This window comes from Leishmania donovani, chromosome 34 (genome assembly GCF_000227135.1).
Source record: "Leishmania donovani BPK282A1 complete genome, chromosome 34".
NCBI classification, from domain to species: Eukaryota; Euglenozoa; class Kinetoplastea; order Trypanosomatida; family Trypanosomatidae; genus Leishmania; species Leishmania donovani.
The window spans coordinates 1,316,824-1,332,177 of NC_018261.1; the positions used below are offsets into that span (position 1 = coordinate 1,316,824).

A 15,354-nucleotide genomic window follows, 5' to 3' on the forward strand; every position below is an offset into this window, starting at 1 on the left:
CATACCCACATCAAAGAGCTTGTGGGGCACGCTTTCAGGGGCCCCTCGCTGAGATGCGAGCTGCGTCGCTGTGTGCGCTAAAGCAGAGTTTTCCTTCTGCTCCGCTTGGGAAACGCATACGCATGTCCTGCGCTCATCGGCCGAATTTTTTTTTTCGCGTTTCTCAAGGCGCTTACATGTGTGCTCATGATTAGCAAGAACGCAATCCCTTGTCGATTGCAATCGCTGCCGTTCACCTCCCACCTTCTCTTCTTTCGATCGCACTCTCGACCACCTCATCGTGCGGCAGCTCCGCTAAGAGATGAGCGGATGATCAGAGAGCTGGTTGGAGTCTCTTTTCGGGCCATTCTTCACTCGTCACCTGCCACCCATTTTCACAAGTCTCGGTCGATCCATTCACGTCTTCCCTCATGGAGGCCTTCCGCTCTGTGAGGCTAACGTGCCGCACCACGTTGGCGCCCTCCATCGCGAGGGAGGAAAATGAACACGTGCTGCGCATCTTCAATGCCCCTGCGCAGTACGCAGAGCGTGAAGCGGAGAGTCGCCTGCACAGGTTCCATGGGCGTGCCGGCTTCCTGAAGCGACAGCATGAACCCGCCATCGGCTTTAATCCGCTCCGCTTTCTGGAACGGATGTCCACGGAAGCGATGACAGATATGGACGCGGAGAAAATGGCCTACTCGATGCACACCCACGCCACATCGTTTGATCAGCTGCTGAGCTTTCTAATCGCGAAACTCCAGGAGACCGTGCAGGGCGTTTCTTGGAACCGCCCGCAAGCGCACCAGGAGTGGGATGCCGATTTGCGCTTCTACGGGCCTTGGTGGCTCGTCGTGCGCTCGGAGCGCCACCTTAGGCAGCCCCACGGCTCGACGCGCTCCATCTTGACGCACAATACAAGCGCCTCTTCCACTGTACAGGCAAGACGCACCGCCAGCGCCGTCCCCCCGCGCGACCTCCTCTTCACGCTACACGAGGGTAAGCCAGAGAATCAATACACGCCACTGCTGGTAGAGCAGAGCATTGCGGCAGAAAGCCAGCTGATTGCCGACATTGCACTTCGATTAGGCGGACATACTTTTCAGCTCAACCTATTTCATCTTAGCGGTGTCTTTCTGGGACCTGATCGAATGCACGTTCTCGTTTTCGACGGCTTCCGACGATTGTGCGCGGGGACGGCCACCGCGACCACGACAGCTTCAGCGATCCAGTCAGAATTCGTGGATGGCGAGGACAGTCTTCTCTCCACCCTGTCCTTGTCCTCCTGCCACATAGCTTCCGCAGGACTTCTCATCCTCCTTGCCGGCATTGTCTACCTCTCCAAGCATCACAATTGTCACGTGCACTCGCTTGACCTCTCGTACAACGACCTGACGAGTAGCTCACTGTGGTGCCTTACACAGACGCTGCCCTTCACGAACATCAGGCGGCTGAGTCTCCGTGGAAACGTCCTCACCAGCAGGGACCCATCGGCACTGTGCGAGCTGCTCTCAGATGGTTGCAACCGAGAGATAGAGGAACTGGATCTCAGCTACACAGCCCTCTCTGCTGCGCAGACAAGCGCCCTGATCGACTACCTTCCGCGCCTGTTGAAGCTGCGCGTGCTGCTCCTGGAGGAGGTGGCCGTTCCGTCAGCGAAGTGGCCCGCCTTTGCACTAGCGGTAGCAAAGACGCATCTGCTGCGCGTGCAACTCTTCGCCGGCGCCCCGTCGTCCGTGATGGCCGGGTACGCCAAGACCATCGAAGAGATGTGCCTGCGCAACCGCCAGCGGGCGATGGAATGCTGCGGCGACGAAGTCTTGCGGAAGGGCATGACAGCATACTTTGGCGTGAAGAACGCGAGCTTTTTCCAGGAGTTTTTCCAAGTTTCGCTGCTCCGAGGTGGTCTCGCGTTTGGGGAGACGACGACAGCGCTGCCAGGCGGGTACGGTATCTTTACCGACAATGACCCAAGTCTGCAGGTCGGAGATGCTTCGGAATGAAACGAGTCTGTGCAACTCTGCATGTTTTCGCTTTTTTTCGGTCTCTGTGTGTAGTGGTGGTGATGGGGGGGGGGGCTATCCCGCACTGTTGCCCTTGCTTTTCTTGTCCATTTATCTGTCTCATGTGCAGTCGTGCGTTTGTGTGCGACGCTCACCCATGAGGCGGCTGCTACGTTTGCGTGTGCATGAGCGGATGAACGGATACGAGTGGTTGGCTTCTCGACGTACAATGTGGTCCCGGCCTCGCAACCCGGCGTCACCCTCTCTGGATCCTCTCCCTTCCTCTCACTCTGGCTCACACAAACACACACACACACACACCTCCCTCTTCGTTTTTTTTTCACTCCTTGTGATTCTTATTTGGGCGTTGTTGTTCTCTTCCTCGCTTCCCCGTTTGTACGATACCGCGTAGCTTTCGGATTGTTTCTCGTTCGTTTCTGCTTTGATCATCGCGTTTTTTTTCCCCCTTTTTTCGTGTCGTCGTTGCATCTCTTCGTTTTTTTTTGGGGGGGGGGAGATGTTTTATCGGGCTGTGTGATAGTTGTGGTCGCTGATGTATTATCCAGCGGTGCGTTTGTTTCCTTTGGAGTTACAGCTCCCTCCCTTCCGCTCACTCACTCACTCTCGTCTGTGTGTTTGTGTGCGCCTGTGCGTAAGTGAAGATTTCTCTGTATTATTGTTTGTTTATTATTTTGCTGCTCGTCTCTGGATCCTGGAACTTGTTCTGTGTTTGCCTCCTTCTCCTTTCGCGATTCTCTTTTCCGCGTTTCTGCCTCTCCCTGATATTTGTTCGAGAATGTTCGAAGGTACTCCTGCCGCAGGCAGCAGACAGCAAGACAGTTGTGCTCTAATCCCTCTTCTAATGTTCTCCTCGAAAGTGGTCTTGTGTGGAGATGGACCACCAAAGAGCCCTTGAAAGCGGCTCGGTCTTGGCGAACGTCTCACCCGTGCTCCCTTCCTTTGTGCGCACCTCTTTCAGCGAGGTATCCCCCGACACAGCGACCACAGTGAGGAAGGGGGGGGTAGCGGAAGCACAGAGGTCGTTGCCCACCGCCTTCGACGTCGATCGCGTTCAAGCCGAAAGATGCAGTGCAACAAAGCCCAAAGAAGAAAAGAACATAGTTTCCGTCGCCTCCCTGCATGCCTTGGTGGCAGCTCTCATGAACTGACATGAGCGCAGCCGCCCGCTCCTCCGATGTTGAGCTGTCACTGCTTCTCACCTCCACGGCGCATCCCTCTCTTTCTCGCTACCGGCTACTCAAGAAGTCGTTGTTCCGCTTTTCCATGCTGCGCCGTGCGGCTTTGCGATTGGCCACGACCGCCCACAGCGGCGCTGGTGTCGCTGCTGCAGCGGGTGGTGCTGGAGGTTCTGGTCAACATATGAATTCGCAGCAACGCGTGCTGGAGATCAACTCCCCGATGTCCCTCCTGCGCATGTGCTACCGAAGTATTGACATTAAAGTTAAGTCTCGCCACGCCCGCAGCTTTCTCAAGAAGCGGCTGATGGAGCAGTGGGCAGAGAAGTGCAAGGAGACGAACCCCGACAAGCAGCGCTTCTACATGGACTTGGCCGGCTCCTTTTTACAGGCACTGCACACGGAGCGGAACCCCAAGCCGGGCAAGGCCGTGAATTTTCAGCTGTCTCGGCAAGTCGCGTACGAGCAGAAGCTGGCAGACCGGGAGAAGAGCGCCGCTGCGCGGCGGGTGCGGCGCATGTCGAAGGAAGCGAAGGCACAGGATCATTAGTCGCCTACCTCTTTGATGCATCCCGTTTCCTGCGTGCGCGTTCCCTCGCTGAAACTTCGCTCTCTGTTTGCCTTCCTCTGTATCTGTCATCTCAGCAAGACACGAGAGCGAACATCGTGTTTCGTTCGCAATGGTGTTCGCTCTCGCTCTCTCATCGGGCTCCGCTCACATGTGCTGCTGCTCGAGCCAAGCAACTACAGCATGGGTGCATTTGTGCGGTATGCATGTGTGTGCCTCCGTGCGAGGTACAGTATCAAACCCTCTGTGGACGCGTGAAAGCAACTCTTTCCACACAGAGAAAAACCGCAGAAGCGTATCACCAGCAATCAAAAGCATGGACGGTGTACGCATGCGCTTACCCATTGGATACCACGTCTTCGATGAAGCCGCACTTTTCCCAACCGTTTCCATCCTTTCCTTCTCCCAACCGTGCTGTACACCCCTGCACTCGCAAATAAACGCGCGCGCACACGCACACGCGCTAATGTGGCACAAACGGTGCGGTCTGCGTACCCTTGCCATATTTATACATGTATGTACGCTGAAAGCACACATGCATCAGTATCAGTAACACCGCATCGGCACGGAGAGCCATCACGTGTGAGTTCCTCACCTCTTTGTTCCTACATTGCTTTGTGTTTGACTCCGCTGCCGCCGCGCACCCCACCCCTTCGTCGTCCTTTTCGCACTGCAGCATCTCAACGTACACCGCTGTCCACGGCCACCTCTTTCCTTCCGCAGTTCCTCTCCGCTGCGTCGTCTGGCTGAGCCTCCCTCCGCCCACGCGCCCTTGTCCTGTCTCTTTTCGGGCTTTACGTCTACTCGTCCTCTCTCTCTCTCTCCTCCTGGCCCACCGCCTACAGCGCATTCCCAATACACAAGAAGCAGAACCGCCCAAACACCACGGCGAGTCAGGACTGGTCTCTCTGCATTGTACATGACCGGTCATACCCTCGGTGTTACCCTCATCCTGCCCTTCTGCTCTGCCTTTACACGGCATTCGCCTTCTTGTGATACGCATTGCACACCGGCTGCTTTTTGTTCTTCGTCGCTGCAGCCCCGCCGTCTGGCTGCGCTCGCCTCCACAGCATTTCTTATCAGCGCCTTTGTTGACTCACGGCTTCCTCTTGTCTGGGGCCTCTTCAGCCTCTTCTCCGATTCCATCTACTCGTGGTTTTGTTCTCGTCGCTGTCGTCCTGCAGAGGCTCACCGCACAACACCACCTGTGTGGTGCTCTTCCGCCGGAATGTGTTCACGGCCGGCTCGTCCATTTCGACTCACCATGCAGCACTCCATGGCCCCCACTGTCTCGCCAGTCCAGGCGGCTGCGGCCATTGCGACTGTGGGCTTTCTCGCCTATGCCACCACGCGGATGCTGCAGGCATTGTACTCTGCACCGCCGAATATGCCGGAGCCGGCGATTCCGCCCAACTCCGAGGACGGCCTGGTCTGGAGCGTGGTCAAGCGTGTCCTTTACCGCCACTTCTACGTCGTCCGCAAGGGCGACCCGTTGAAGACTCTGCAGCGGTGGTGCGCGGAGTTCGATTACAAGCCGTTCGTCATGAAGATCTTCTTTCGCCCACACGTAGTGCTCTCCAGCCCGGTCGACATCGAGCACGTGTTGTTGCGCGCTGACACGAAGTTCTACAAGGACACCGGCTACGACATCGTGCGCATCGTCGTCGGCCGCGTTGGCCTCCTCGCCGTCGGCAACAAGGCGCAACACGCCATACACCGCCGCATTCTCATGCCCATTTTCAGGTCGCAGAACATTCGCGGTGTTGCGAATGAGATCATTCGCATGCATGCCCTGCGCATGATGGGCGGGCTCTTCGATCTCATCCAGTGCGGCGGTGAGCAGGACGCCGTGGTGAACCTGAGTGACCACGTCTTCCGCATGGCACTCTCCGCCATAGGCGAGGCGGCTTTCCGCGCCTCCCGCGGCGAGTCGCTGCGCGTGCGCGGCCACTTCGATGTGATGATGAAGATGTCCCGCGTGAACTACTTCTGCCCGTATCTCAAGTCATCCGCCCAGCGGAACGCACGCAACACCCTGAAGGAGATGTGCGTGGAGCTGCTGGATAAGAACATGCAGATAAATCAGATTGGCACGCGGTGGTGCGTGATGGATGCGCTGATCGATGAGCTGTACGTGCATTTCAGCATGGACGACGTGTTGGATCACGTCGTCACGTTTTTGTTTGCCGGCCACGACACGGTGAGTCACACGCTGGAGTTCCTGTTTGCGCTCCTGGGCACGAACACGGAGGTGCAGGAGCGTCTCTACGAGGCCCTTGAGGACTTGATGCCCTCCATTTGCACCTGCCCCACCGTGCAGGAGCTTATGGAGTGCGACTACCTTGTCGCCATCGTAAAGGAGGTTCTGCGGATGTACCCGGCGGCGCCTATCATCTACCGCGATGCGGCCGAGGATGTGTACCTGCCCGGATCTGCGGTTGTGATTCCAAAAGGCATGACGGTTGTCATCACGCTCTCCGCTCTGCAGCGCAACACACACGTGTACGGCGACGACGTTGACGTGTTCCGCCCCGAACGGTGGCTTGGCGAAGAAGGCGAGGCGCTGCGCAAACGCTGCGGCCGTTGCGGCTACATCCCCTTCAGCTGCGGCAAGCGCAGCTGCATTGGCCAGGAGCTCGGCTACCTGGAGTTGCTCGTCGTGACGGCGCTGCTGGGTCGCCACTTGAAGATGGAGCTGGTCGGCGAGTTTCCAGAGGCGCGGTACAACATTACCATAGCCGTGAGCCACTCAGTCTCCATGCGCATCACCGCCCGCGATGGCATTCCCGTTGGCGAGGTTTACGAGCGCATTGCCAACGTACTTGACCTCAACGACGAGGACGCCGAGTCTGCCCGCAACGTGACGCGGGAAGCGGAAGGGGAGACGAGCTGCAAAGAAGCCGCCGTACGCGGGTAAGCAACACGATGCAGCGTAGCGAAAACGTCGCGGTGTTTGCGTGTGTGTGTGTGTGTGTGTCACTCCACCCCTTCTCCCTCTCATGAGTCGAACTGCTTCTCTGCCTCTCTTTCAAGGGTGCTCGTCTTCTGCAGTTCTTTGTTTTAGGCCTGCGCACGATTCTCTCGCCTGAGAGTAGCCACGCCAGTTACAGACACTGCGCAATGATGAAGCACGTTGGGCCGGAAAGCAGGCAAAGAAAAAGTGGGTACAAGCACGACGCGAGCGCTGCACGCGGATGCGACTTCCCTTGCCCATCGGGCGTTCATGTGCCCCCTCAATGCCCGTGTACGAGATTGCCGTCGTGTCTGTGGATGCTATAGGTGTTGGGACGCTTGGTGATGATTGCAGCCTTCAAACGCTCAACCTTCTCGCTGTCCGACTATTTTTCTGTAAGAGGCGCGTGGAAAAAGGAAGGCGCCTTCGACCTCGGCGAGGGGAGTGCAGCGGCGTTATTCTTTCCGTTGTTGTCGATGCCGTACCCTAGTTCACACGCATGCCCATACATTTCTGCTCTAGTGGTGCGCGAAGTGTGTATGGATTGCAAAGGACGAAGGGAGACTGTTGTGGCTCACCTCATCGTTGCTCCCTCGGTGGAGAAGGCCTGTTGGCCATCAAACTGACATGACGCAGGTCCAGCACATGTGCAGAAAATTAAAAAAAAACGAGAGCGATGAGGAAAGTGTGTATGTACGCTTGATATCGCTTGCCTTCCTTTTCTTTTGCTCTCCAGTTGCTGTTTTTTCGTTGTTCTTTTCGAAGGTTGGTGGCAGGAGCGAACGAGGGAGGGACGACGGAGACACGATGTGATGAGGAGGAGCGAGTCAAAGTGCTCGCCACTATTCCGATGGCATGCTCCACCAGCCACTTGTCTTTTCCTCGTTTGTCGCTCTCGTAATCATTTTTGGATTTCGGAGAGTCGAGTCATACGCGTGTTGCACCCCTCTCTTCTCCCCAGCCCCCATTTGGCTGCTTGCCACGGCAGAAATCCCTGGGTGTCGGAAAACGGGTGTGCTCAAGTCTGCCTATCCGTGAGTAGCGCTACCCGCTGGCGGTGTGAGTGCAGCAGAGTTCTCGCGGAGAGCTCTGCCAGCGCTGGAGGTATCGAGAGCTCGAGTGGGGAAAGACCAGTCTGGTGCGCTCTTCCGCGGCAGTAGGCCATTCGCCACCTACTACGAAGAGTCGGGAGCGTGCATGGAAACTCATCGTGCGTATCTCTTGGCATCATAACCCCTCTCTTTTTTTTATTCGTTTATCTTTTGCCATGCTTCTTTTGCCTGTTGATGTTCATGATATGTATTTTCGGTTTCGTTCTTGCCCCACCCCGCAGCTCTGGTCTTTTGGGGCGTCTTTTCTGTTTTCAAATCCCCTGGTATGCCCATGTCTCTCTTATAGCTCTGTTTCGTTGTGTAGTCCCGCGGGTGCGTAGGCATCACTCTCGTTGGTGACTTGCGAATGTGCGAGTGCGCGCATTTATGTGCGATGTTTGGTGGTCCGTTTGCGTCGTTCATGCGCATGTGTGTTTTCGTTTTTCTTGCGCTCCTCGCTATCCGAACCGCTCCTCATGCCTTCCTTCAGCTCCATGTGCCACATGTACCCCCTGACCAACCATTTCCCTCGCCTCCTCGCCTCTCTCCTTGTTGTGGAACTTTTTTTTTGTTTTGTGTTGTGTGTTGTCTTTCCCGGGTGATTGTGCAAAGATCTCTTTTTCTGGTTCATCTCGTAATTTTTCGCTATTGCGCTCGCCTCAGTCGGCTGGCTTTAGTTGCTGTTTCGTGCACGCTTTGGTTTTGTGGGAGTTTCTTGGCGCCGAGTCAAGCTACATCACCGCTCTTCCACGATTTCTGTATCCACTTTTTCGTTTCGCCTGAGTCGTCTTCTGCGCATCATGGCGCTACTTGTACGTGCCAGTCGAAGTGCATATATATATATATATTTTTTTCCCCCCCTCATTGTGCGTGCTTGTATGTGTGTGTGTGCGTGCATTCGCTCGTTATCTCGCTCTCGTTTCTTGACTTCGTTCGTTTTTTCTCCCTTCACGCCATTCTCCCCCCCCCCTTCTCCCTCTGCTGCCGTCAGCATTGACGTGCACATCGCCCTTTTTTTTCTCTCGTTAAACCCCGCCCTCTTCCCTCCCTCTCGTTTTTTATGTGTGTGAAGTCGTTCGTGTCGCTTCTTCTCAACGTTTTGCCGCTCTTGTCTATATCGGTGTTTTTTGTGTGTGTGCTGGCGCGTCTGCCTCCGTTTTTTGTCGTTGTTTGGATGCATATGACTAGATATCCTTGTTATACCATTTATGCGCGCCATCGTGTCATTCTTTTCATGCCTCTCTGTCTCCGTCTCTCTGTCTCCCTGCCTACCTGCCCTGCCTGTCTACCTGCCGTTGGTTTGGGATGCTTTGTTGCGGTGCCCCAAACCGGGTATTTGGGAAGTGAAGCGCGGAGGCACTTCAACCAGCGCTCCTCTCTCATAAGCATAACGTGAGAGAGAGAGATTGCGAGCAGCATCGCGTAGTGATAAAGCGAAGATTGTGCCCATTTTGCGTGCGTGCACTTGTTTGCTGTGGCTCGCCCCTGTTGAGGAGAGGGGGGCCAAGGCATGTTTGGTGCTTACGTCTACTCTCCTACGCATCTTTAGAGCGGGGGGCGGGGACAGGGCACCGCAAGATCGATGTTTGTCTGTGAATCCGCGTTAGCTTCTTTCAGCTCCGACTAATGGTCACCTTTGCCTTCGTCTTTCTCTGTCCCTTCCTGCCATCGTCTTCGCTGCGGGTATGCGACCCGATTCACAAGTGGGCACTGAGACGCATTCCTTCAAGGGCCGGGTGGGATGGCAGGCAGACGACATGGCTTTCAAAGGAAGTCGAGGCGAGGAAAAGAGGCGAAGAGAGGCGAAGTATGGCGGCACCATCAAAGCAGTTTCAAAAAGTGTGAGACCGTGATGGAAAGCAGCGGAACCGGTGCGTCGTGAGACTGTGTACGTGAGGATGGCAGCAGGCCAGTGCCGGTGAGTTTTGTTTGCGCGTGCGCTCCCAATGAATCGTCGTTTTTCAAGCATGCAATGGCTTCTTGCTGCTCTTATCCGCCTGGTGTATGTTGGATGCAAAAACACGAAGCGCCCACGGCTGACGCGCCATCCCTCTCACTTCGCGCACGTGTTTCCTCGGCCCCTTCGCAATGTCGATGACGTGCGTATGTGTGATTGATCATACGGAATCTGACAATGCACCTTGTATGGCTCATGTTCCCCGGATGGGCCATTCGCGGCATTAACGGCCGGTGTTTGATAGTGCGCCTCCATGGCAGAAGGGGACAGGGAGGCTCTTGTTTGCGTCGCCCTGTGTAAAGAAAGCGCCCAAAGAAAATGCAAAGAATCCATACATGTGCGGACAGCGATGTGGGTGTTGGTGCATGGTACGATGACTCCACGTGAAAAGGACAGCTCTGCACCGGTGGACCACATCCCTTGCAGCACAGTCACCCGCATGTCTTGTGTCTTGATGATTGGCGAACCATGTGCGGCGACGCTTCGTCATACTTTTCGACGGCACAAAATGCTGTCGCTTCTCTTTTTTTTCGCCCTCTGCAAACCCAGAGCACAAAGAGACAACCACTGCAGGGAGAGCAGTACTTCCGCTGCGACAGGTGTAACGGACCCATGGAACGCCGTGCGGCCCCCACGGGTGTAAGCGTGCGTGTGTGTCTTGCCGCGCTTGGTATATTGACCAGACGCATGAGTCTCCGGGACGAGCTTCTCGCCGCAGAGACGAAGAGGTCGCGATGGCCGCCGTCGGGGCGGGGGACCGTTGGCGCGTCGCATCGCTTCTATTACTTCTTAGCGTCTCATGTCCGGCGTTGACCACCTTGCCTTCAACGACTGCTCTCGCCTCACACATACCCACGCCTGCCTGACTTCATCTCTGATACGCCTTTTCCGCAAACAAGCACACGCGCACGGTCGCATTCGCACACAGCTCAACCAGAGAGTGCAGAAGGAGGTGTCACTGCGAAGCGGCGTGCGGTGCAGCATAGTGGCGAATGGCCAAGACATTTCCCCGCCTCTCTCTTCTGGTGGAAGAAGATCCGCTGCCGCACCGCACCGCGTCGAATGGAATCGCTTTGCTCCCGCCCTCCGCCTCCCATGGCACCTTTGTCGCTGTCGTGGCGCATGAAGCTGCTTCCACGGCACCCGTGGGCGGTGCTTGCGGCCTGTTGAGGCCGCAGACATCTGCAAAGGCACCTATCTTGAGGGTTGACGTGTACACACTGTGCTCCTCGTCCTTGTGGACGGCAGGCGCAGCATCTAACGCTCATATGCAAGCCCCTGATATGATGCTGGTGCACACCGTCCCTATTTTTGAGAATGACCTTCGCTGTACACTTCCGCGGGACCCAACACGGTCGCAGATGGTGGGCAAGCGCACTGCTGATTTGCCGTGCACGTCTCCTGCAACGGACTCCGCGGAGACGGGTGCTTTGACGGCGGCAGCGTGGACAGGCAAAGACTTCCTCTTGCCACCATCGACGGGCACGGTGCAGCCAGAAACCCCCTCATTGGTGGAGGTGGAGCAGGTCGCGTGGGTGGGTCTCAGATTTTTGGCTGTGAAGACGCGGCAGCGGCAAGTGCTGCTTGTTCGGTCTGGTCTCACAGAAAGCGCCAGCTCGCCGAGCTCGGAAGGCGACGACGACGCACAGTTTGCCGCACTTGAGGGGCCTCACGGCCGCCACCGCGACTCTAGCGCCGTGTGCGCGTCCTTTGCGCGCGTCACAGACTTCTGCACCGCGAGCACTGCTGGCAGACGGGCAAGCATTCGTGCGGAATGCTCACCGGTGTCGGTTATGATCGTAGCGGGACTAAAAAGGGTTACCGGTGTGGTGTGCTGCGGCGGGGCAGGACTGGCGGCAGATCCAGCGCGAAAGGCGGCGTCATCGCAGCCATCGCAGGTGAATTGGCAGCCTCTAGTAAAGGAGCACACGTGGAATATCGGACCCTTCAATCGCGTGGCGGCGACGGCTCGCGATGACGCCCAAGTGTGCATCTGTGCCACATCGCTGCGCGGCAGCGTGGAGGTGTACGCTTGGACGGTGCACAGTACCGGTGGAGATGCGGTGCCGGTGTGTGTGCACCAGGTTTTAATGGCACCTGGGCATTTCTTTTACGGAATCGCTGTTGCTGCTGCCGTGGTGCCGCCGCACGAGACAGCAAAGCAGGCGGCGCAGGACGTGAGCTTCTGGGTCATGGGCGGTGAGTCTGCGGTAGCGGAGGACGGTCGGACAGCGCTGAGCTGCGATGCAGAGGCAAAGTACTCGGCCCTGCCAGCTCTGCGGGGCCTTGACGGACGTGTGATTCAGGTAAACTCACAGTCAGCGGAGCGTGCTTGGAAAGATCCGAGCAGCGACGCATCTCATGCAAGTTTGGCGGCAGGGAGCGCCGCCCCTCGCACCTTGAATTCCCTCTGGGCGGCGCCGTCGAATGGTTCAGCACAAGCATCCGACCGGATTGCCCAGCACACCGCCGTTTCAGGAGGCGCAGACCCGGCCCTTTGGGGGACCGCGCTTTCCGCACTCGAGGCCGTGTCGAGCCTCCGAATAGAGGCTCCATGCTTCCTGCCGCAGGAGAGAAGAGGTGCGCTAAAGGACGACGGAGCCTACATGCACACCAGGCCGGGTTGTGCGCTAACAAAGAGGTACGCTCTTCTCGTACACGCCTCTGCGAAACGCGCAAGCGGCACTGGCGATGGCTCGCTCGCCATGCCCGCTTCGTCTCCTCAATGTGTCGATGACGAGGAAACGGTAGCGTGGAGCAGTGCTTTCATGTCACTGGACAGCCCCGACGGCGCTGCGGCGTTGGACTGGCTAGCTGAGGCGCCGACAGAGACTGGTACACCACCTCCGTTTTGCCTTGCATCTGTCGCACCCGCACTTGCGACAGATGGCGAGCGTCGGGCGAGCAGCGCCACCGTCGTACAGCATATGCACGCCCTCATCCTTTTTACGCCCCGTCGTATCCTGCAATTCGACGTGTGCTACCGGCGCGAGTCGACTGGTGACAGCATGACGCGGCTCGGGTTCGAAGTGCACGGGACCTACGAGGTTCACCGGCCGCAGCGCATTGTCGGCCTAGTCCCTCTTCCCTCGCCGAAGGCCCCAGCGCCGCTTCTTTTCTTCTACGGATCGGCTAGCAGCATCAGAGCAAACGGCGTTGGCAGCGGTGAGGATACGCGGTCCTTGTACGGACAACAGAGGCGGAGGTCGACGTGGGCTGTCGTCGTGGAGGTTCAAGCTTCTCTGCTTCATTGGCTCACAACGTGGAGCTCGCAGGCGACGGCGAAGGCAATGCTGCTGAGCAGCAGTGACGTGCAAGCCCACCTCTGTGAATCGGAACTCTTCGACAAGGTGCAGGCGATGGTCCAGGCAGAGTGCGCACGCATCCATCGTCATTTAGACGACCGCATGGACCGATTGGAAGCCATACTGCAACGACTCTTTCGGTCTTGAGAATAAAAAGCCAGAAGAAGAGATGGCCGGGAATGGCGCATCGTTGCTGCGCCGGCACACATTCACCCAGCCGTATCCATCTTCTACCCATTCGTTGGAAGCGAGAGCATCACAGCAAAACAGCGAGAAAGAGAAAGGAAGCAGAGTGGGGCCAAATGCCAAGCCGGAGCACTATCGCTGCCACCTAAACGGGCATGAGTGCCAAGCGCGTCGAAGTTCGAAAGGCATTGCCTGTCGCGTCATGGTCTGTCTTTTGTTGTCGTCTCCCCCTTCCCCTCACCCCCTGTGTTGTCTCCAGACGCAGGAGGAAGGCCAGCCCCCCGGGGCTCACCCGCGTGTTATTGTCTCTCTAGGGCTTTCCTCCACCCCTCGCCCTCTTTTTTTTCCTCTCCTCTTCCTTGTGCCCTTGATGCACATTCACCCTCGGTGCGCGCTGCGCATCCGTCCTTGTTCCTGTGGTGGCTACGTGGTCTTGTGCGTATGCGTGCGTCGCATACTCGAGACGTCATGGAGGCGAAGAAGGTCGAGGAAACGCGTGCTCTGGCGTGTCACGCACGTGATCTACTGCGGTATCAGCTCGTTGCTGCAGCTCACCGCCCACTGTGTATTGATGAGCAGAGAGAGCTGCGCATTGCACTGCAGCAGCTCCTACCCTGCCTCTCCATTATTCGGTCTTACGAGCAGGAGTATACCTACCTCTCCACGTACGAGCTTGCAATCAGCGCTGTCGGGCAAGTTCTCGGGAGCCTTGCAGCGGCGGAGACGACGGTGAACGCAGAGGATAGGCAGCTCGTGAAAGCAAAGCATGACGCGGAGCACCACAGGAAGGAGGATAACCCCAAAGCGTCCGCAACACTGTCAACGCCGGCGGCGCCATTGGAGGCGGCAGCGGCGTTTGTCCCAGCATCCTGCGCAAGACAGGCTGCAGCGACTGCTTCCTCAGTGACGTGGAAGAACACGTACGGATGCGATGACGCCATTCTTGCCTTGCGCCAAGCCACGACGCTGCCGCTGCAGCACCCGTCCTTGTTTACTGGCCCGCGCCAACCATGGCGCCGCCTGTTGCTCTATGGGCCGCCCGGCACCGGCAAAACTCGTCTGGCCGCTGCGACGGCAGCCGAGTACGGTGCCATGCTTCTCAGCGTGTCTGCCGCGGACTTGCTGAGCAAGTGGGTCGGAGAGAGCGAGAAGCAGGTGCGCCAGGCATTCATGCAAGCCGCCGCTTCCGCCCCGCGGTGCGTCCTCTTCTTCGACGAAGTCGATGCCCTCTGCAGTGCGCGCGGCGGTCACGGGGAGAGCGAACTGGCGCGCCGACTAAAGACGGAGCTCCTGCTCCACCTGCAGATGGACCTGCCAGCGGTGACGGTACTGGCAGCCACGAACTTGCCATGGGAGCTGGACGCGGCCTTTCTTCGTCGATTTGACCGCTTTATTCACGTCAGTCTCCCCTCCGATGCGGTGAAGCGCCGGCTCTTGGGGTCCGAATTGCGCGGCGTGGCTCACACCATCACCGACGACGCGCTGGACCGCATTGTGGCACAGACGGATCGCTTCTCGGTGGTCGATGTGCGGCGGTTACTGTCGCACGCGGTGATGGCGCCGGTGACGGAATGGCTGCGGCTGACTCAAGCCACGGTCGACGACCGTAGCAGCGACAGCAGAGAAAGCGCTGAGGCGGGAAGTGATGGAATTGATGTACTCTGCACCGCCGCCTCCACTGCACCGGCTCCCCTCCTCCATCGTCCCTCACCCCCACGCACGCACACAGAGTTGAAACACCGATCAGTGTACTGTCTTGCAGACACGGAAGTCCTCGGTGCCGGCGTGCGAAGCGTGACCTCAGGAACAGAGAGCACACCGTCTCCTTGCAGCTCACCGCGGCCATCTTCTCCGGTGGGTCCCGAGCGCTGCCCATCAAAGCATTCTTCCTCACTCCCGCACTGTAGGCACATGCACTGTCGGCTCCCGGGCAACCACGCCAACGACGTGCCTTTTGTGGAGTATCGCCACTTTGAAAGTGCACTGCAAGTAATTACGGCTACCACTTCCGCCGAGGAAATCGCGCGCTACGCCACGTGGCGCTGCCGCAGTGCCGGCGTGTAGCTGGTGGGCGGTGGCGGTCGCGACGACCCCGCAGCGCCACCTTCATCTTTGC

At 57.7% G+C, this 15,354-nt stretch overlaps 5 protein-coding genes across 5 annotated transcripts; all 5 read left to right on the forward strand.

The window, feature by feature from the left end:
• Positions 1-410: 410 nt before the first annotated feature.
• LDBPK_343090 (hypothetical protein, conserved) lies at positions 411-1,982 on the forward strand (the record flags this gene model as incomplete). Its single annotated transcript, XM_003864420.1, has 1 exon — positions 411-1,982. The coding sequence occupies one exon, from the start codon at positions 411-413 to the stop codon at positions 1,980-1,982; it is 1,572 nt and encodes a 523-aa protein (XP_003864468.1).
• A 1,284-nt stretch (positions 1,983-3,266) lies between these two features.
• Positions 3,267-3,728, forward strand: LDBPK_343100 (hypothetical protein, conserved; the record flags this gene model as incomplete). Its single annotated transcript, XM_003864421.1, has 1 exon — positions 3,267-3,728. The coding sequence occupies one exon, from the start codon at positions 3,267-3,269 to the stop codon at positions 3,726-3,728; it is 462 nt and encodes a 153-aa protein (XP_003864469.1).
• A 1,294-nt stretch (positions 3,729-5,022) lies between these two features.
• Positions 5,023-6,663, forward strand: LDBPK_343110 (cytochrome p450-like protein; the record flags this gene model as incomplete). The annotated part of the gene is made up of 1 exon (XM_003864422.1): positions 5,023-6,663. The coding sequence occupies one exon, from the start codon at positions 5,023-5,025 to the stop codon at positions 6,661-6,663; it is 1,641 nt and encodes a 546-aa protein (XP_003864470.1).
• A 4,352-nt stretch (positions 6,664-11,015) lies between these two features.
• Positions 11,016-13,199, forward strand: LDBPK_343120 (hypothetical protein, conserved; the record flags this gene model as incomplete). Its single annotated transcript, XM_003864423.1, has 1 exon — positions 11,016-13,199. The coding sequence occupies one exon, from the start codon at positions 11,016-11,018 to the stop codon at positions 13,197-13,199; it is 2,184 nt and encodes a 727-aa protein (XP_003864471.1).
• Positions 13,200-13,679: 480 nt separating this feature from the next.
• On the forward strand, positions 13,680-15,302 carry LDBPK_343130 (ATPase-like protein; the record flags this gene model as incomplete). The annotated part of the gene is made up of 1 exon (XM_003864424.1): positions 13,680-15,302. One exon carries the CDS (start codon positions 13,680-13,682, stop codon positions 15,300-15,302), a length of 1,623 nt encoding a protein of 540 aa, XP_003864472.1.
• Between the last annotated feature and the right edge of the window lie 52 nt (positions 15,303-15,354).